Here is a 14,047-nt window from a genome sequence, read left to right as displayed (position 1 = left end):
TACATGAGGTCCCCACTACACACACACACAATACATCCTATCTGCGAGAAAATTTGTTTAATGCCGCAATGGCCAAGGGGACAAAACTCCTGCTAAAACACACCTTTTCCCACTTCAAGGTTCTGTATCTTCGCCCATGGCATGTTATTGCGACCGAAGGTCACAGTTAACACTCTTATCACCCCAGACGGAGGTCTCCGTCCTATTAAATAATTACGTCCGTCGCCATAGACTGAGATTAATCAAAAGACGGAACATTACTCGTTTCATAACAGAGTGCACCAGTCTACAGCCTGGGAGCGTCTATTGACGATTTGCACACGGCTGCCATCTTGCCAGCAAGGTGCTAACTAGGTGCAACTTCCCATAGACAGCCCATTCATCCAAACAGAAAAGTCCTATCCAATTAAAAACGTCAAACTCACCAACATTGCAGCTGCACGGAAAGCTTGAATTATCCTCTTTTTATCTGCAATGTGTTTGTTTAATAAAGATCCAATGTACAGACATATTATGAGCACACATTTTTGACTCCCTGTCAAGAAATTCCTTGCAGATGATTTTTTTCTAAGTGCTGGAGTTTGGAAGTGCTCGTTGACTATCACTCAACAGCCCATGCGTACCACCTGTTTTGAATTTGCACATAATGCAGGAGGCAGCAGGATGTTGCTTTACTGATAACGAGTGCTTCCAAACTCTGACACTCGTGAGTCGTACAGCTGCAATGTTGGTGAGTTTGACGTTATTTAACTACTCTACTCGAGTTGGAAGCATTAAGACCCATTTTAACCCTCAATGGCTTCCTTTCATTTTAATGGATGGGATTAAAAATCTTAAATAACTCTTAATCTAAATCAATGATTCCAATTCTAACAAGATATTGGGTTTTTGACGGCCCATTGCGGTCCCGTCGATTACCAGAGATAATCATACCTCCGGTGGTTGTCTTTTGGCTACATGCCATGATATCTAGCACAACCAAGATGGCGTCTGTGTCACCTTGAAATGGGCTCTGAAGCTGCAAATTGCTGGGTGCACTGTTTAATGGTTCCAAATGACGCTGGGCGATAAGAGTGTTAACTATGGAATTGCGCATTTCCCGTCAGTGTGTGTGTTGGTTTGGCACATCATCAGGGATGGAGCACGTGACAACACGTGACATCATCAGGGATGGAGCACGTGACATCACGTGACATCATCAGGGATGGAGATCCCTGATGTCATCAATATTAAGCCCATATGGAGATCCCTCATGTCATCAATATTGGCCAGCAACTCTACATCTGACCTCAAACCTCAAACTCTTACATCTCCTATATGGAGCTGACCTGTTCTGACATTCCATATGTTGATCCCTCCCCATCCATCCTTCCTCTTTGATGTCTCTCTTTTGACCGATACCTGAGTTATTAGTGCAGCCGTGCCCGGCAGCCGGCGAAAACTAGAGTTCTCAACAGGCCCGAAAATTAAGATCTTACCCCCCATTCCAAATCGCCAGCGCTCACCCAGCAGTCTGCTGTCACCCAGGCGGATGCGTGCACGCGACCTCACCCTTTACGGTGAGGTCGTTTCTTATTTTTATGTTTTGCCAATTATTTGGGGGGCCGCTTGCAATATCCTTACGGCTAGCTGGTGGCCCCTGGCTCACAGTTTGTAAACGGCTGTTGTAGATGGCAGTGAAATGATTTGTTGAAATCCATTACTGTTCCGTCAGACTGTGACTACATGTGCAAGTCCTCCCTCACATCTAAAGAACCTTATATAACCATCTAGACATCTGCCCGTTCACCCTTTAGTGTTAAAAAAGCAAAGAAAAGCCAACTCATCCATGTTGTGTTATAGCTTTTGAAAAAAAATATTGTATGGTAAATATTAAGTTTCAATGTTTGGTATGTCAATATAAATGCATTAAAAGTGCTACAAATGGGAATAGGTTTCCCTCTCATCTTTGCAAAACAAAATCTCCATTATGATCTGTTTTTATAGCCAAGTCTTAATCACCATGAGCTCACACAATTCATAATTGACTTGGCCATGGACGCCTTTTTAATTTATTATTATTATTATTATTATTATTATTATTATTATTATTATTATTATTAGTTAATAAAAATAAAATACAAAGTTATTTAGAGTTTGAGACTAAAATAAAAGAATGACGAAAAAAGTGACTTAGTGACGAAAAAAGAAAAGGGTATAAATGAAATTGTCTAAATGTCATAATTGTACACGAGTCACTCATACAGTTGTTGTTGTGGACAGGTGGTGAAAATTAGCACTTGTGCTAACTGCTAACACACTGTAAGCAATGCATCTACGAATTGTACAATTTGTGCAATGAGCAATGTGATTGTGATGTCCATATCAAATAAATAAACATAAATTATTTCAAGTTCACTGAATTATAGTGAAATTAAATTACTTCTCAATTGGCTCGGGCCCCCTCAAGGATTCCTGGTGGTCCACACCACACACACAGGCCCCGTTTGAAGACTACTGGGTTTTAATACCCCATTGCCCTTTCATACACTGCCACCTATCTACCCTTTTTCCCACTGTTGCTCTATTACAGGATGCTCTTAACAGGGATTATGCTTAGATAAGCTTCTCTCCAAGGACATTACACTTGTAATGAAAAAGGCTATGAATTCATGAAGATATGATAGCTTATATGCTTACGGCTTTTGGCTACGTAAGTCGTTGACACTGTAGTCTTTTCGGCAGGGAGAGCCTTACATATCGTTGCTGTTGGGCTGAAACCTCTTATCTCTATTATTAAATATTCATCAATTTAACAATATTCTGGTATGAGGGAATGACAGTCAGCTAGACACATACAACACAACACACTTCCCAGTGTATTGGATTATTAACACCACAGACATATGTCTCAATGGAAGATCACTGTGTTAGATTGTATGACAAACTCTAAGATATTGATGTGTGTGTGTGTGTGTGTGTGTGTGTGTGTGTGTGTGTGTGTGTGTGTGTGTGTGTGTGTGTGTGTGTGTGTGTGTGTGTGTGTGTGTGTGTGTGTGTGTGTGTGTGTGTGTGTGTGTGTGTGTGTGTGTGTGTGTGTGTGTGTGTGTGTGTGTGTGTGTGGCATGCATGACAGACTGCCATCCCCTTAGATGATTTTAAATGTATGAATATGAACATAATCCTTTGTTTTGATGTTGGATTTCAGACCTGGTACAATACACATTATTAGTGAATTCACATACATTGAAAAGTTGAACGAAGGTTTAAAGTAGCATTAAAAAGTCCTAAATATTGTAACAACCCATCATTGCTTGCCATCTGGCCAGCAAGCAAGTGGCAGTGGCTCAGGAGGTAGAGTGTCCGCCGGGTTAGATCCCCATGCAGCTCCCCCTGCAAGACACAGAACCTCTAACTGCTCCTGATTAGGTTAGATTGGTTGCACATTGTAAATCAGTTTGGATAAATTCACCATTTGCCATTTTAACCCATGGATGTGAAGATTCAAACCTGGCATGCTTCTCTGCTACAATATCTTTGGAAGAACAACACAGCCAGTGTCTGCTAGCCAACATCAAAGATTTAGTTTCTCAACCTGGGTCTAATGGCATTGCTGGCATTGCATCTCTATTCTGGGGAATGGGCCTAGCGTGCTATATGCATGAAAGTTTATTTGTACTAAAACATGAACCCTAACATCCCTATGGGCATGACACAATAGTTGAACATTTGGCCAAAATAGGCAAACATTCAGCAAAAATAGCACACAAGCTCACATTCACAACATGTCTGAGATTTGGTGTAAAAGGAAAAAGGAGGGAGCCATGTACAGTATAGATCCCTGGTTGACGCAGCTCAATGAAGTACAATATATAGGGTTGAAGTAGTTAAAATTCACAAGTATAATTTGAAAAACCTAACGTGTGTCCTCGCTGTAACCCTCTTAAAGGACTGTGAAAGTGTCTCATCCCGGGGCTGACAATATTGCGGCACCCACCATCACTTTTTGTGTGTGTTAAGAATAGGACTAGCATGCTACTATATGGGTGAAAAAAAGAAAAGAAAAATGCCAGGTCGCCCCAGCAGCACTGTGAAGGGAGCGCTTGTTTCCTGGGAAAGGGAGCCGTGGCCAAGTCCAGATGCCGAGGCCCTCCCATGGGACCGTGTGCCGAGTCCAGACTGGAGGGGAGGAAGTGCAGTGTGAGAGCCGGCGAGGCGAGGCTGGGGCCTGGATCGCTGTCAGTTAGCCTTGCACTGCCGCGGGATGGGAGACTTAAATCAGCTCCTTCTCCTCCGAGGGCCCAAGCCACATGTGGTATTCATTTACAACGAGTTTGTGAAGAATGAGAACGGGAGAGTGTGTGTGTGTGTGTGTGTGTGTGTGTGTGTGTGTGTGTGTGTGTGTGTGTGTGTGTGTGTGTGTGTGTGTGTGTGTGTGTGTGTGTGTGTGTGTGTGTGTGTGTGTGTGTGTGTGTGTGTGTGTGTGTGTGTGTGTGTGTGTGTGTGTGTGTGTGTGTGTGTGTGTGGGGGGGGGGGTGTTGGGGGGGCGGGGGAGTGGAAAACAGCTTCATGACACGTCAGGATGACAAAGAGAGGATTACTCAGATGTACATGCTAACAAAACACTCCTCATTCAGGGTGTGTGTGTGTGCATGTGTGTGTGTAAACTTCAAAGGCAAGAGCCCGGGCCGTTCCGGTGTCATGTCAAGGCGGTACTAGGCTCTGCGGTGAGAACTTGCGTAATGGCCATAACTTCACATGGTTCCCGGGGAACTGTGAGAATCGACAGTGAATCAAAGCCAACGCTGGGGCTTCGCCGTCGCATTCTGGAGCGAAACCGCCGCTAAGATGTTTGGGTCCTGGCTCAACCTCAATGCTAGGCTTGGTTGGTTTTTGCGGATTGAACTCAGGCACACTTGGGTGTTACGGTTGTAAATGAATACCGGGTTATGTGATATGGCTTATAGCTTCTGACGAGAGTTCAGTTCCCACGTTATGTCAGGTCATGCCGTGTGATCACACATAATGGCATTCAACATTATCAAGTCTATCCAAATAAGCCCTGAGCTGTACCCCAGCTGTACAACTTATGATCCACTTTCAACCTGGCATCGCTATTTTGTGCTTTACTATACAGGTCTCTCTCTCCTCTCTCTCTCTCTCTCTCTCTCTCTCTCTCTGTGTGTGTGTATATATATATATATATATATATATATATATATATATATATCATCATATTAAAAATAATGATAATTAAAAAATACAAATAAACGGTCCATTCACATTGAAAAGCAGACAGGAGCTTGCATTGTGCTGTACATCGCTATGGGCCGTGTGAAACCCAATGTGGAATTCCTCTCTTCTCATGACGGAGAGCCCCCCCACCCGATCCCACCCCGCGTCTCTCCCTCCCTCCCACCCAGCCATTGCCCACCCTGCCTCTCACCCCGTTTCTCTCGCGCTCTCTCATTTCTCTAAGAGACCTCCAGAGTCGACCAGCCATTACAGAGTCATCATCTACAAAGAATCTGCATGCTAAGTACAAGCTAGAGCAGCCCCAAATCTTACTGGTTAGAATTGTACTCCATTTTGACCCTAACCCTAACCTACATACTGTGCATAGCATAATGCATCTTACACTGTCTGTTTGTGTAATATGTGTTGTTTTAGTGCTCTGCTGCACTAGTATGTGTGTCATTGTAATGTTCGGTTCTTGTATGTGCCTCACCTTTGGTGATAAAGTGTATCTGCTTCTGGCTAAGTCAACACAGGCTAATTACACACTGTGTAATGTGATCCATATTGCAGAGTGTCTGCTAAAGGCCTACATAGCAGCCCTGATCACGAGCTATTGCATTTTTGTGTGAATTAATTTGGGTTTCCTTTTTTTCCTCCCTGAAAAACAGGGTTTACAGCTGCTACCTGCAGTTATTGATTATTAAGCCATGATGTATGGGGACTAGGTTGGCGGAGGGTGTGTAGAGCCCAGGATCACATTAGATAATTGACACAGGGGTGAAAAATGGGTTACAAAATCGTGGGATAAAAATTATATATAAAAAAAAAAAAAAAAGCCATGATGTATGCTTGGTTTTGTGCTGCCGTCTGTACATGTACATGCTCACCACGTGTCGTGCTGCTACACATTGTGAGCTTGTATATCCACTATTTTCGGTGGGTGAAAACCAACATGCAACCAAGTACACCCTCAGTTAGTTAGACTTCCCGTCTCAAACAGCAGTGCTGGTGAAAGCTGCCAACGGAGCACATAAAACAGGCCAACAAGATAATAATTTTAAGCTAAAGGGCCGGTTGCCGCACGCATCCTTTGCAAGGTCTTTCTCCAGTGGTAGTAGCACTGATAAAAGTGTAACTATGTGAGCATCAGTAACCAAAATGGTTTTCTTGTGGTGCCTCCCTCCGTGCTAAACACAACACTCTTTATAGTAAAGAAGAGCTTATTAAATGGAGGTAGTCATGGTGCTGGCCTGGCCATTCACTCCTCTGTCGACACAGCGTTTCCTGCTGTCTCGGGTTCTTTCCACTCTGCCCCCCCCCCCCCCCCCCCCCCCTCTCTCTCTCTCTCCCCCTCCCTCCCCTCTCTCTCTCTCTCCCCCCAATTGTCAGGGGAATAGCTCTGCCTTGAGGAGGACACTCACTCTTTCCCCCAAAACAGCCTCATGCCAAGTCTCCCTTGTTCAACTGCAGAGGGAGTAGCCTTCACCACCAACATTCTGGAGGTTGAATTAGGTTGAAAATACACTGCGATAGAGCATTGCCCTCTAGTGGCGTTTGTGTGCTATTACACTGTATTTGGATTGGCACAGCATTGGCGCTCTGAAGCGATGGGAAATAGTGGCCTAGGACTGAATCTCATTAGAGCCAGCTGAAATCAAATAGAAAGTGTGCCACTGACACTCTACTAGGGCTGCAACTGTTCTTAGCAATTATTCAATTGATTACTTTTACTTATTACGAATAATTGAGAAGCACACCTTCTTTAATATTTATTTTATATGTGGCTATTTCACCCCCCAAAAACGTTAAGTCTTAAAAAGACAAAAGAGTGGCCGCACACACTGATAGCGTGTGATAAGTGCTGATTATTTATTAGGACGCAGAGAATGAGAAACCAACATTTTGGCAGACAACTGCATTCTTCAGCTAGGTAGTTGTCAAAAACATTTCAAATCATCACATATATAGCTAGAAGATACAACCAATCACATTCTGATGTGTGCTGAGAGCAATCGGGATTAGCTGTCTCACATTCCTGGGTCATTAGGGAAGAGTTATACCTCATTAATAAGAAATGGAAGACTCTGGAAGGTTAATTCCTTTTCACTATGACAAATAAACATATCCAATATATTGTCTATATACAATACAAATATATTTAAATATAAAAACATGAAATGGGTAGAACCACACAATGAAGAGTAGATCAACTAAGTAATACAATAAGTTCAATGCAAGACAGTTCAAGACCGCTCAATATGATCACAAATATATATGAAGAAATAAGATGACATGTCCTGGGTTTTAAACAAAGACCCCTAAAGCTAATCTGAATATGAGCCTCTGGTAGGTAAGGTAGGCCATCTGTGAATCAGAAAGGGGCACGGTGGCACAGTCGGTAGTGCTGTCGCCTCACAGCTAGAAGGTCTTTCAAGCTATGGGTGTTCCCGCTGGGGACGCTGTGGGCGCTGTGGGCGTGTTTTCTCCTCCGTGTCATCAGTTCCCATACCCGAGGCAGAGAACAAAAGTTTGTCAGTGAACTCCTGGTGGACTTTCAGGATATTGTTACATTTTAGGTCATCATTGATGGCTCTCTGTAGCTCAGTGAGGGTTTCTGTCATGGTCTCGTCTAAAATGTCCTTTTTGAGCTGATCGATGATTCATGTCATCACGTCTATAGCACATTTATTGAGGATAGCGCACCAGCGTTCAAAGTAGTAGTAGTATAAAATAAAATAATAATAATAATATTTGGATTATTTTGTATTAAGATTGATCAGCTATGATTTTTGATTATTGATAAAAATCGATTGATTAGTTAACTGTTGCACACCTTACACTCAACCAATCGTGTCTTTTCCTCCAGGGTATTCCTCCAGGTCCACGGCTGGCCACCAACGGCAGCATGGTGGGCTTGTCCAGCCAGTCCAACCAGTCCCAGCAGCAGCAGCGACCCCCGGCGCCAGGCAGCCAGCAGCAGAAAGGCCTGCAGGTCAAACCCCAGCCTGTCCAGAGGCAGCTCAACCAGCAGCACCACACCATTAACAACTCAGTAAGGAACATGTTCATATATACTATTATGTCCACCTGTCCACCAGGCAGAGAAACTTTGATTTAGGCTACTACAGATATGGGTGATAGCATTTGTAAATTAACTGAATAATCAAGAAGTATTTTTCTTTTAACATCTTTAAAACATTTTTATATAAACAAATTATTATGTACACCTCTAATCCGAATCCTCGACATTGCCTTGCATTCCAGGAAAAAGACAACACACAAGAACAGTTCAACCGCCATCTCACACGGCCACCGCCCGATTACAAGCAGGCCAGAGGCATTGTGGGAGTTCAGCAGGGTAACGCCTTTGCAGGTACTGCTGTATGTGTGATGATGCTGATAGAACTATTGAAATACATGAGCACGTGGCTGGTGTAGGGGTAAAGTACCTGTCCACCACCACAGCGAGTCTAGGGGTTCAAATCCACGTGGTGCCTCCGGTTTGGCTGAGCATCTATATCAGTGTTTTTTATTTTTTATTTCAAGGAGCCCCATAACTCTGACAGTGTACAAATAGTAAAAAAGAATATATATTTGCATATTCAGATTTACAGGCCCATAAGGGACCTCAGGGTTAATGGATACTATGGATTCTACAGTGTAGATTGTGCTTGCCTGTTTTGTTGATATGTTTTATTTGGGGACTGCAGATGAATCTCCATCTTTGCTAATTCCGGTGTATTTATGTTGCATATTTGTAATGTTTATGAATATGATCTTTCCCGTCAAAATAAACAAATAAAGTAAAAGTAGATTGGGGTGTAAGCGATAATATATTTTTAATCAAATGTTTTTCTTGGTTTGCTTTCAGGTCTAAATGCCTCCCAGACACTGAGCAATGGTCCTCAGAATGAACTACAGTCCATGTCCTGTCACCTTCCTAACGGCGTCGGAGTAAAAATGACCTCTATATCCACTGACAGGAGGTTTGGCATGGGGACCGACTGCCATCCAGCCTCCTGTATTGGCCAATTCCCGCAGCACAACAACCAAAATAGAATCGGGCTGAACCAAAACAAGCCCCGATTCCCCGGCGCCAACATCCAGGCCAACTCGTTTGGGATGAACAATGCAGCTGGCGCACCACCACAGTCAACAGGAGCACCCACGCAGCAGGCTCTGGGAGGCCTAATGTCCAACGCTAATGCAGGGTGGGCATCGGGAAACAAACAAGGGGCCGTCGGGATGGGAATCAGGAGGCTACCCAACCCGCACCAGTCTCAGGGCGCTCAGCTGGACTTACCAAACCATCCCTACCAACAGCAGAGGCACATTGCTCCTCCGAACCAGGTGGTACCAGGCATGGGAATGCACCCACACAACCCGGCCATCAGAGGCACAGTCCCCAGACCCAGCCAGTCTATGATGAGCTCCGTACCAGCAGCGGGCGGCCTGAACCAAGCCTCCCCCGAGCAGAGGGTATCTGCGGCGGGGAACTTCTCCGTGGCGCCTGGCCCCAACCTCAGCGGCAGCTACCAGAGTAATCGGGCCAACCGCTTGACCTTTGACTTTCTCCCAGACGGAGATAACACAGTTCCCGGGATCAACACAGACTCTGACTTTATTGACTCCCTGCTGAAATCTGGCTCTGGGAACGATGACTGGATGAAAGACATCAATCTGGATGAGATTCTAGGCAGTCACTCCTGATTTGGATTCTCAGATAGCCTCAGATGAGACTGACCAAATGTATTTTATTGGTTCTGAGATTTGTATTATTCTGACATTTTGTCAGTCTCGGTCAACCACCACCAATATCCACTGGAAGCTCCATGGTCCTACTTGTCTTTATATGTATCCACAATGAGTGTACTTTCTCTATTTGTTTATTCAGGAGAGACAGCACATATTCATGAATACGACATACAAAAACAATGAGTTGACAAGAATGCAAATTTTCATCCATAGTCCCTTATGTAACAATAACACAAGCTATTACAGAAAGAAACGGGTACCTGACATGTAACAAACAAACAAGAAACCTCAAATACAATATCAAAGTATTGATACCCATCTCGTGTCTGCATGAAAACTAGAATAATGGTTGCATTTAATAAATAAAATAGATAGTTTAAGTGCTAAATAACATTTAGTCACGAGCAAAACTATTTGAGAGTGGTCCCAGCCAGGTTTGATTCTGCAGCAGCCATTAGTGTAGTGGCGCTGTGGCAGCAGTTGAAAGCTGGTAATTACCCATTTAGACCTGAGGCTCATGTATCAACAACTAATGAGACACAGAGGTAGCTCCTGTATTGAAAGGTATAACAATGTAACAGGTCTAAATGAGTTAACAGCTGAGGGATATAGAGGGTATGCGCATGACATCATCATCAAACCCGGAAGTTATGCAGGAATGCCTACTGAGTGGCAAAAAAATACTTTCTGGCCTTGACAGCCCAATGCATCCAAACAGAAAAGTCCTATCTGATTGCATTAAACAACATTAAAGAATGTTTAACTCACTTTGCCTGTTGCTTTGCCACTCGATTTGCCACTCGATGTGCCATTCACTTTAAGCATGCGCATACCCTCTATACAGTGGAATTCTGACAGAGTTACACCTTTATTGAACAATGCAGAATGTTTCACAACACAAGTGGTCCCATTTGACGTGTAACATCTGTGGTTTGGATTTCGTCTCTGTCAGGTGGAAACCTTGTATGTCCAAAACTGTGACAAGCTTGCGGATCTGCTACTTTTGATGCTTTTGTGTGACGCTGTAGTATGAACAAGTGGGCGTTAAAAACAGAGAGATAAGAGGTTTCTTCCTGACAGTGACGATTTGTACATGTATGGAACAGTAAACACTGAGCTTCCAGTGGATATTGGGGGTGGTTAACTGAGACTGATGGAAACAATATAAATGTCAGAATCATTTAAAAATAATCTGTAAGTCTCCTTCAAAGCTAGAGTCTCAGACTAATGGTAATGGTAAATACTGTGCCAGCCGTTACACCATTCACCAGAACTCCTGGCCATGAGTAGCGATAGAAGTATGGCGCAAGGGATTACATTTGTAAAAAACAATGTTAAAAATGGAATTTTATAAACTCAATATAGTATTTGTTATCAAATTATCCTGTATTGTTTTGTGTATTCTTGTGAAAACAATGTTATGTTCTATCCTTAGTACTCGGTCCATTTGATTCAAGTTTATTGACTAAAATGCGTTTATTTGTATGTTTTTGTAAACTATTTGTCATGCCCATGTGGTAGTGTGGTCATATAGGATACAATCCTAAATGCACACTGTGAAGAAAAAAAATAATGTATTGTTTCAAAGCTCATCTTGGTATCTCAAGTTACGTTTCTGAATCTACATCCAATTATTATCATGTTAAGGCATATACAGACAGATTTGTCTTTTATAGTACAACTACAAATGCTTTTCCTGCTTATTCCTTCAACTTTTCATATGTGGATGTTTTTAACACCAATGTCCAAACATGTAACCATAACATTTTTCATGTAATATTTAATAATCTATTGAGAAAGTAAGGAGAAATTATAATTCATGTAATTAATAAAAGAAAATTAGTTGAATGGATTGACATGTTTTGGGGGTTTTGTTGGCTAGTAACAGCTGACATGAGAAGATTAAACCAAAACAACGAAAGAGCAAATCATTTACTACATTTTAGCTGTCTTTAGATCACAGAACTAAGGATCATGGTTTCCTTTGAATTTTCCTCTTCGGGCGTCGCACGTTTGGTCCGCCCACAGCCCTCATCTTCCGGTGGAGCACTTATGTTTTCATTCCACTAATCCCCAATGTATACACATTCTGAATGCCGACAGATTCTGTAGCGCAGCTTGGAATCTGTTCTTGTGCCTGTTGCAATTGTATTTCCTAGTGCATCAAAATGGCAAAATTGATTGATTGAAGTATCTATGAACAGTTTGCAGAATTACAGTACATTTCAAGCACAACTCGATACAAAAACTGTTAACACCATTAGCATTACACTTGTTTCCAATAGGGCCCACCATTTTCAGTTCATCAAAACATTTAGAGACATACAAATATATACTTCTATATAGCCAAAAACAGTAAATCATAGAGGCAAAAAGGGAAAAAACATAGGGTGAGGGGGAAAAGGGGGTGAGGGGGGGGGATTTACATTTTATGGGGGCCAGTTTCGAATTGCAGCCGTCCGTGGGTGCCCTTTGAGAGCAGTTTTGAAGGAGTCATGGGATTTGCATGTCTTAATGACTGTTGGTAGGGCCTTCCACATTTTGGTGGCACAGGAGCGAAATTAATTTAGTCCCTTGTTAGTGCCGAATCTGGGTTGCACATGGTTTGTTGCACTCCCTCTGGTGTTGTGGGTGTGGACTTCATTGACATTAAGGAAGTATTTAGATTTTGGTTGACTTTTTTGACTACATTGGTGGCCATTTTATTACCGGAAAGATTAGCCTCCAGGATGGACCCTAGGTAGGTAATTTCATCTTTACGTGTGATAATAATACTGTCACCCACTCTAGTTTGTTATCAGCGAGCCAGGTGCAGATTCTACCGAGTTCAGAGCTGAGGGTTTTTTCAACCTGCAGTTTGTTCCTGTCCGAGACCAGCAGTGCTGAGTCATCTGCGAACAGGAACAAGTTGCAGTCACAAGCTGATGTCATGTCGTTTACATAAATTAGGAACAGTAAATTCCCTTGTATGCTTCCTTGTGGAACGCCACAGCTCACTGGGAGGGGAGGGGACAGTGTTCCGTTCACCTCCACCATCTGTTCTCTCCACTCCAGGTAGGATTGCATCCAGCTCACTGATGTGCTATCAAAACCAATTGCTTTTAGGTTGTTAACCAGTATGGAGTGGTTCACGGTGTCAAAAGCCTTTTGGAGGTCCAGCTTGACCATGCCGCAGTATTTGCCAGCATCCACCTCTTGTTTGATGTTGTCACTTAAATAGAGGAGGCATGTGTCAGTGGAGTGGGATGTTCTGAAGCCGGATTGAAATTCGTATACATTTTTTTGTGTCAAGATACTTTTCAACCTGTTCATAGACTATTTTTTCCATCACTTTCGAGATGGAGCTAAGAATAGAAATAGGGCGGTAGTTGCCGGGGTCTAATTTGCTCCCTTTCTTGTGCAGGGGGGTTACTTTGGCCAGTTTGAAATCTTGGGGGACCTGTCCCTGGAGAGGTTTATTATGTGGGTGATGATTGGGGCTATAGAGATGGCTGAGTCTCTGAGAAATTTGGAGGGAATATTGTCATGGCCAGTGGGTGGCCTTGTGGGGTTGAAGAGTTCGCTCCTTTACACCTACAGGGGGAGTTTCCCTGGTTGGACGTAGTGCATGGAAGGAACATGTTATTCCAACCAGTTCCTTTCCCCTCCATCAGTTTAGAGACCAGGATATACTGCATGTTTCTTGTGAGGGTACCTACCCTAGGGGACACGGGGAGAACATGCAAACTCGACACAGAAAGGCCCTTTTGCCAACCCCGCCTCGGTTATGGGCACTGATGATGCGGAGGAGAGGACACGCCACCAGTGCCCACAGCGTCCCGAGCAGGAATCAAACCCAGGACCTTCTAGCTGTGAGGCGACAGCACACAATTTTTTCCTATAGTTGTTGAACGTAATGCTATCAGGCATTCGTTACCATACGTCATATAGACACGTCAATATGATTGACAGACGGTCCCTTCCAATCACCTGCCAAATATCTTAAAAAAGGGACGTCTTTTTCTCAGCGAATGGGCTACAGAGATCACAGATGGAAGTATGTTGTGAAACAAATGTGATTGAGAAGCAAGCGTCT

General features: G+C 43.2%; 1 protein-coding gene across 1 annotated transcript in view; it reads left to right on the top strand.

The window, feature by feature from the left end:
• The window catches only part of maml2 (mastermind like transcriptional coactivator 2), a 74,588-nt gene extending 62,764 nt beyond the window's left edge, over nt 1-11,824 (top strand). Inside the window, exons 3-5 of the mRNA XM_079515002.1 lie at nt 8,084-8,269; nt 8,482-8,590; nt 9,089-11,824. Of these exons, the coding sequence (XP_079371128.1) occupies nt 8,084-8,269; nt 8,482-8,590; nt 9,089-9,927 (1,134 nt within the window). The 3' untranslated portion in view covers nt 9,928-11,824. The remainder of the gene's footprint in view (nt 1-8,083; nt 8,270-8,481; nt 8,591-9,088) is intronic.
• Nucleotides 11,825-14,047: the final 2,223 nt, after the last annotated feature.

The sequence above is a fragment of the Electrona antarctica genome, assembly GCF_951216825.1.
Source record: "Electrona antarctica genome assembly, chromosome: 11".
In the NCBI taxonomy this organism is placed as follows: domain Eukaryota; kingdom Metazoa; phylum Chordata; class Actinopteri; order Myctophiformes; family Myctophidae; genus Electrona; species Electrona antarctica.
The sequence above is the reverse complement of the archived record's forward strand: the minus strand, read 5'-3'. Positions and strand labels throughout refer to the sequence as shown.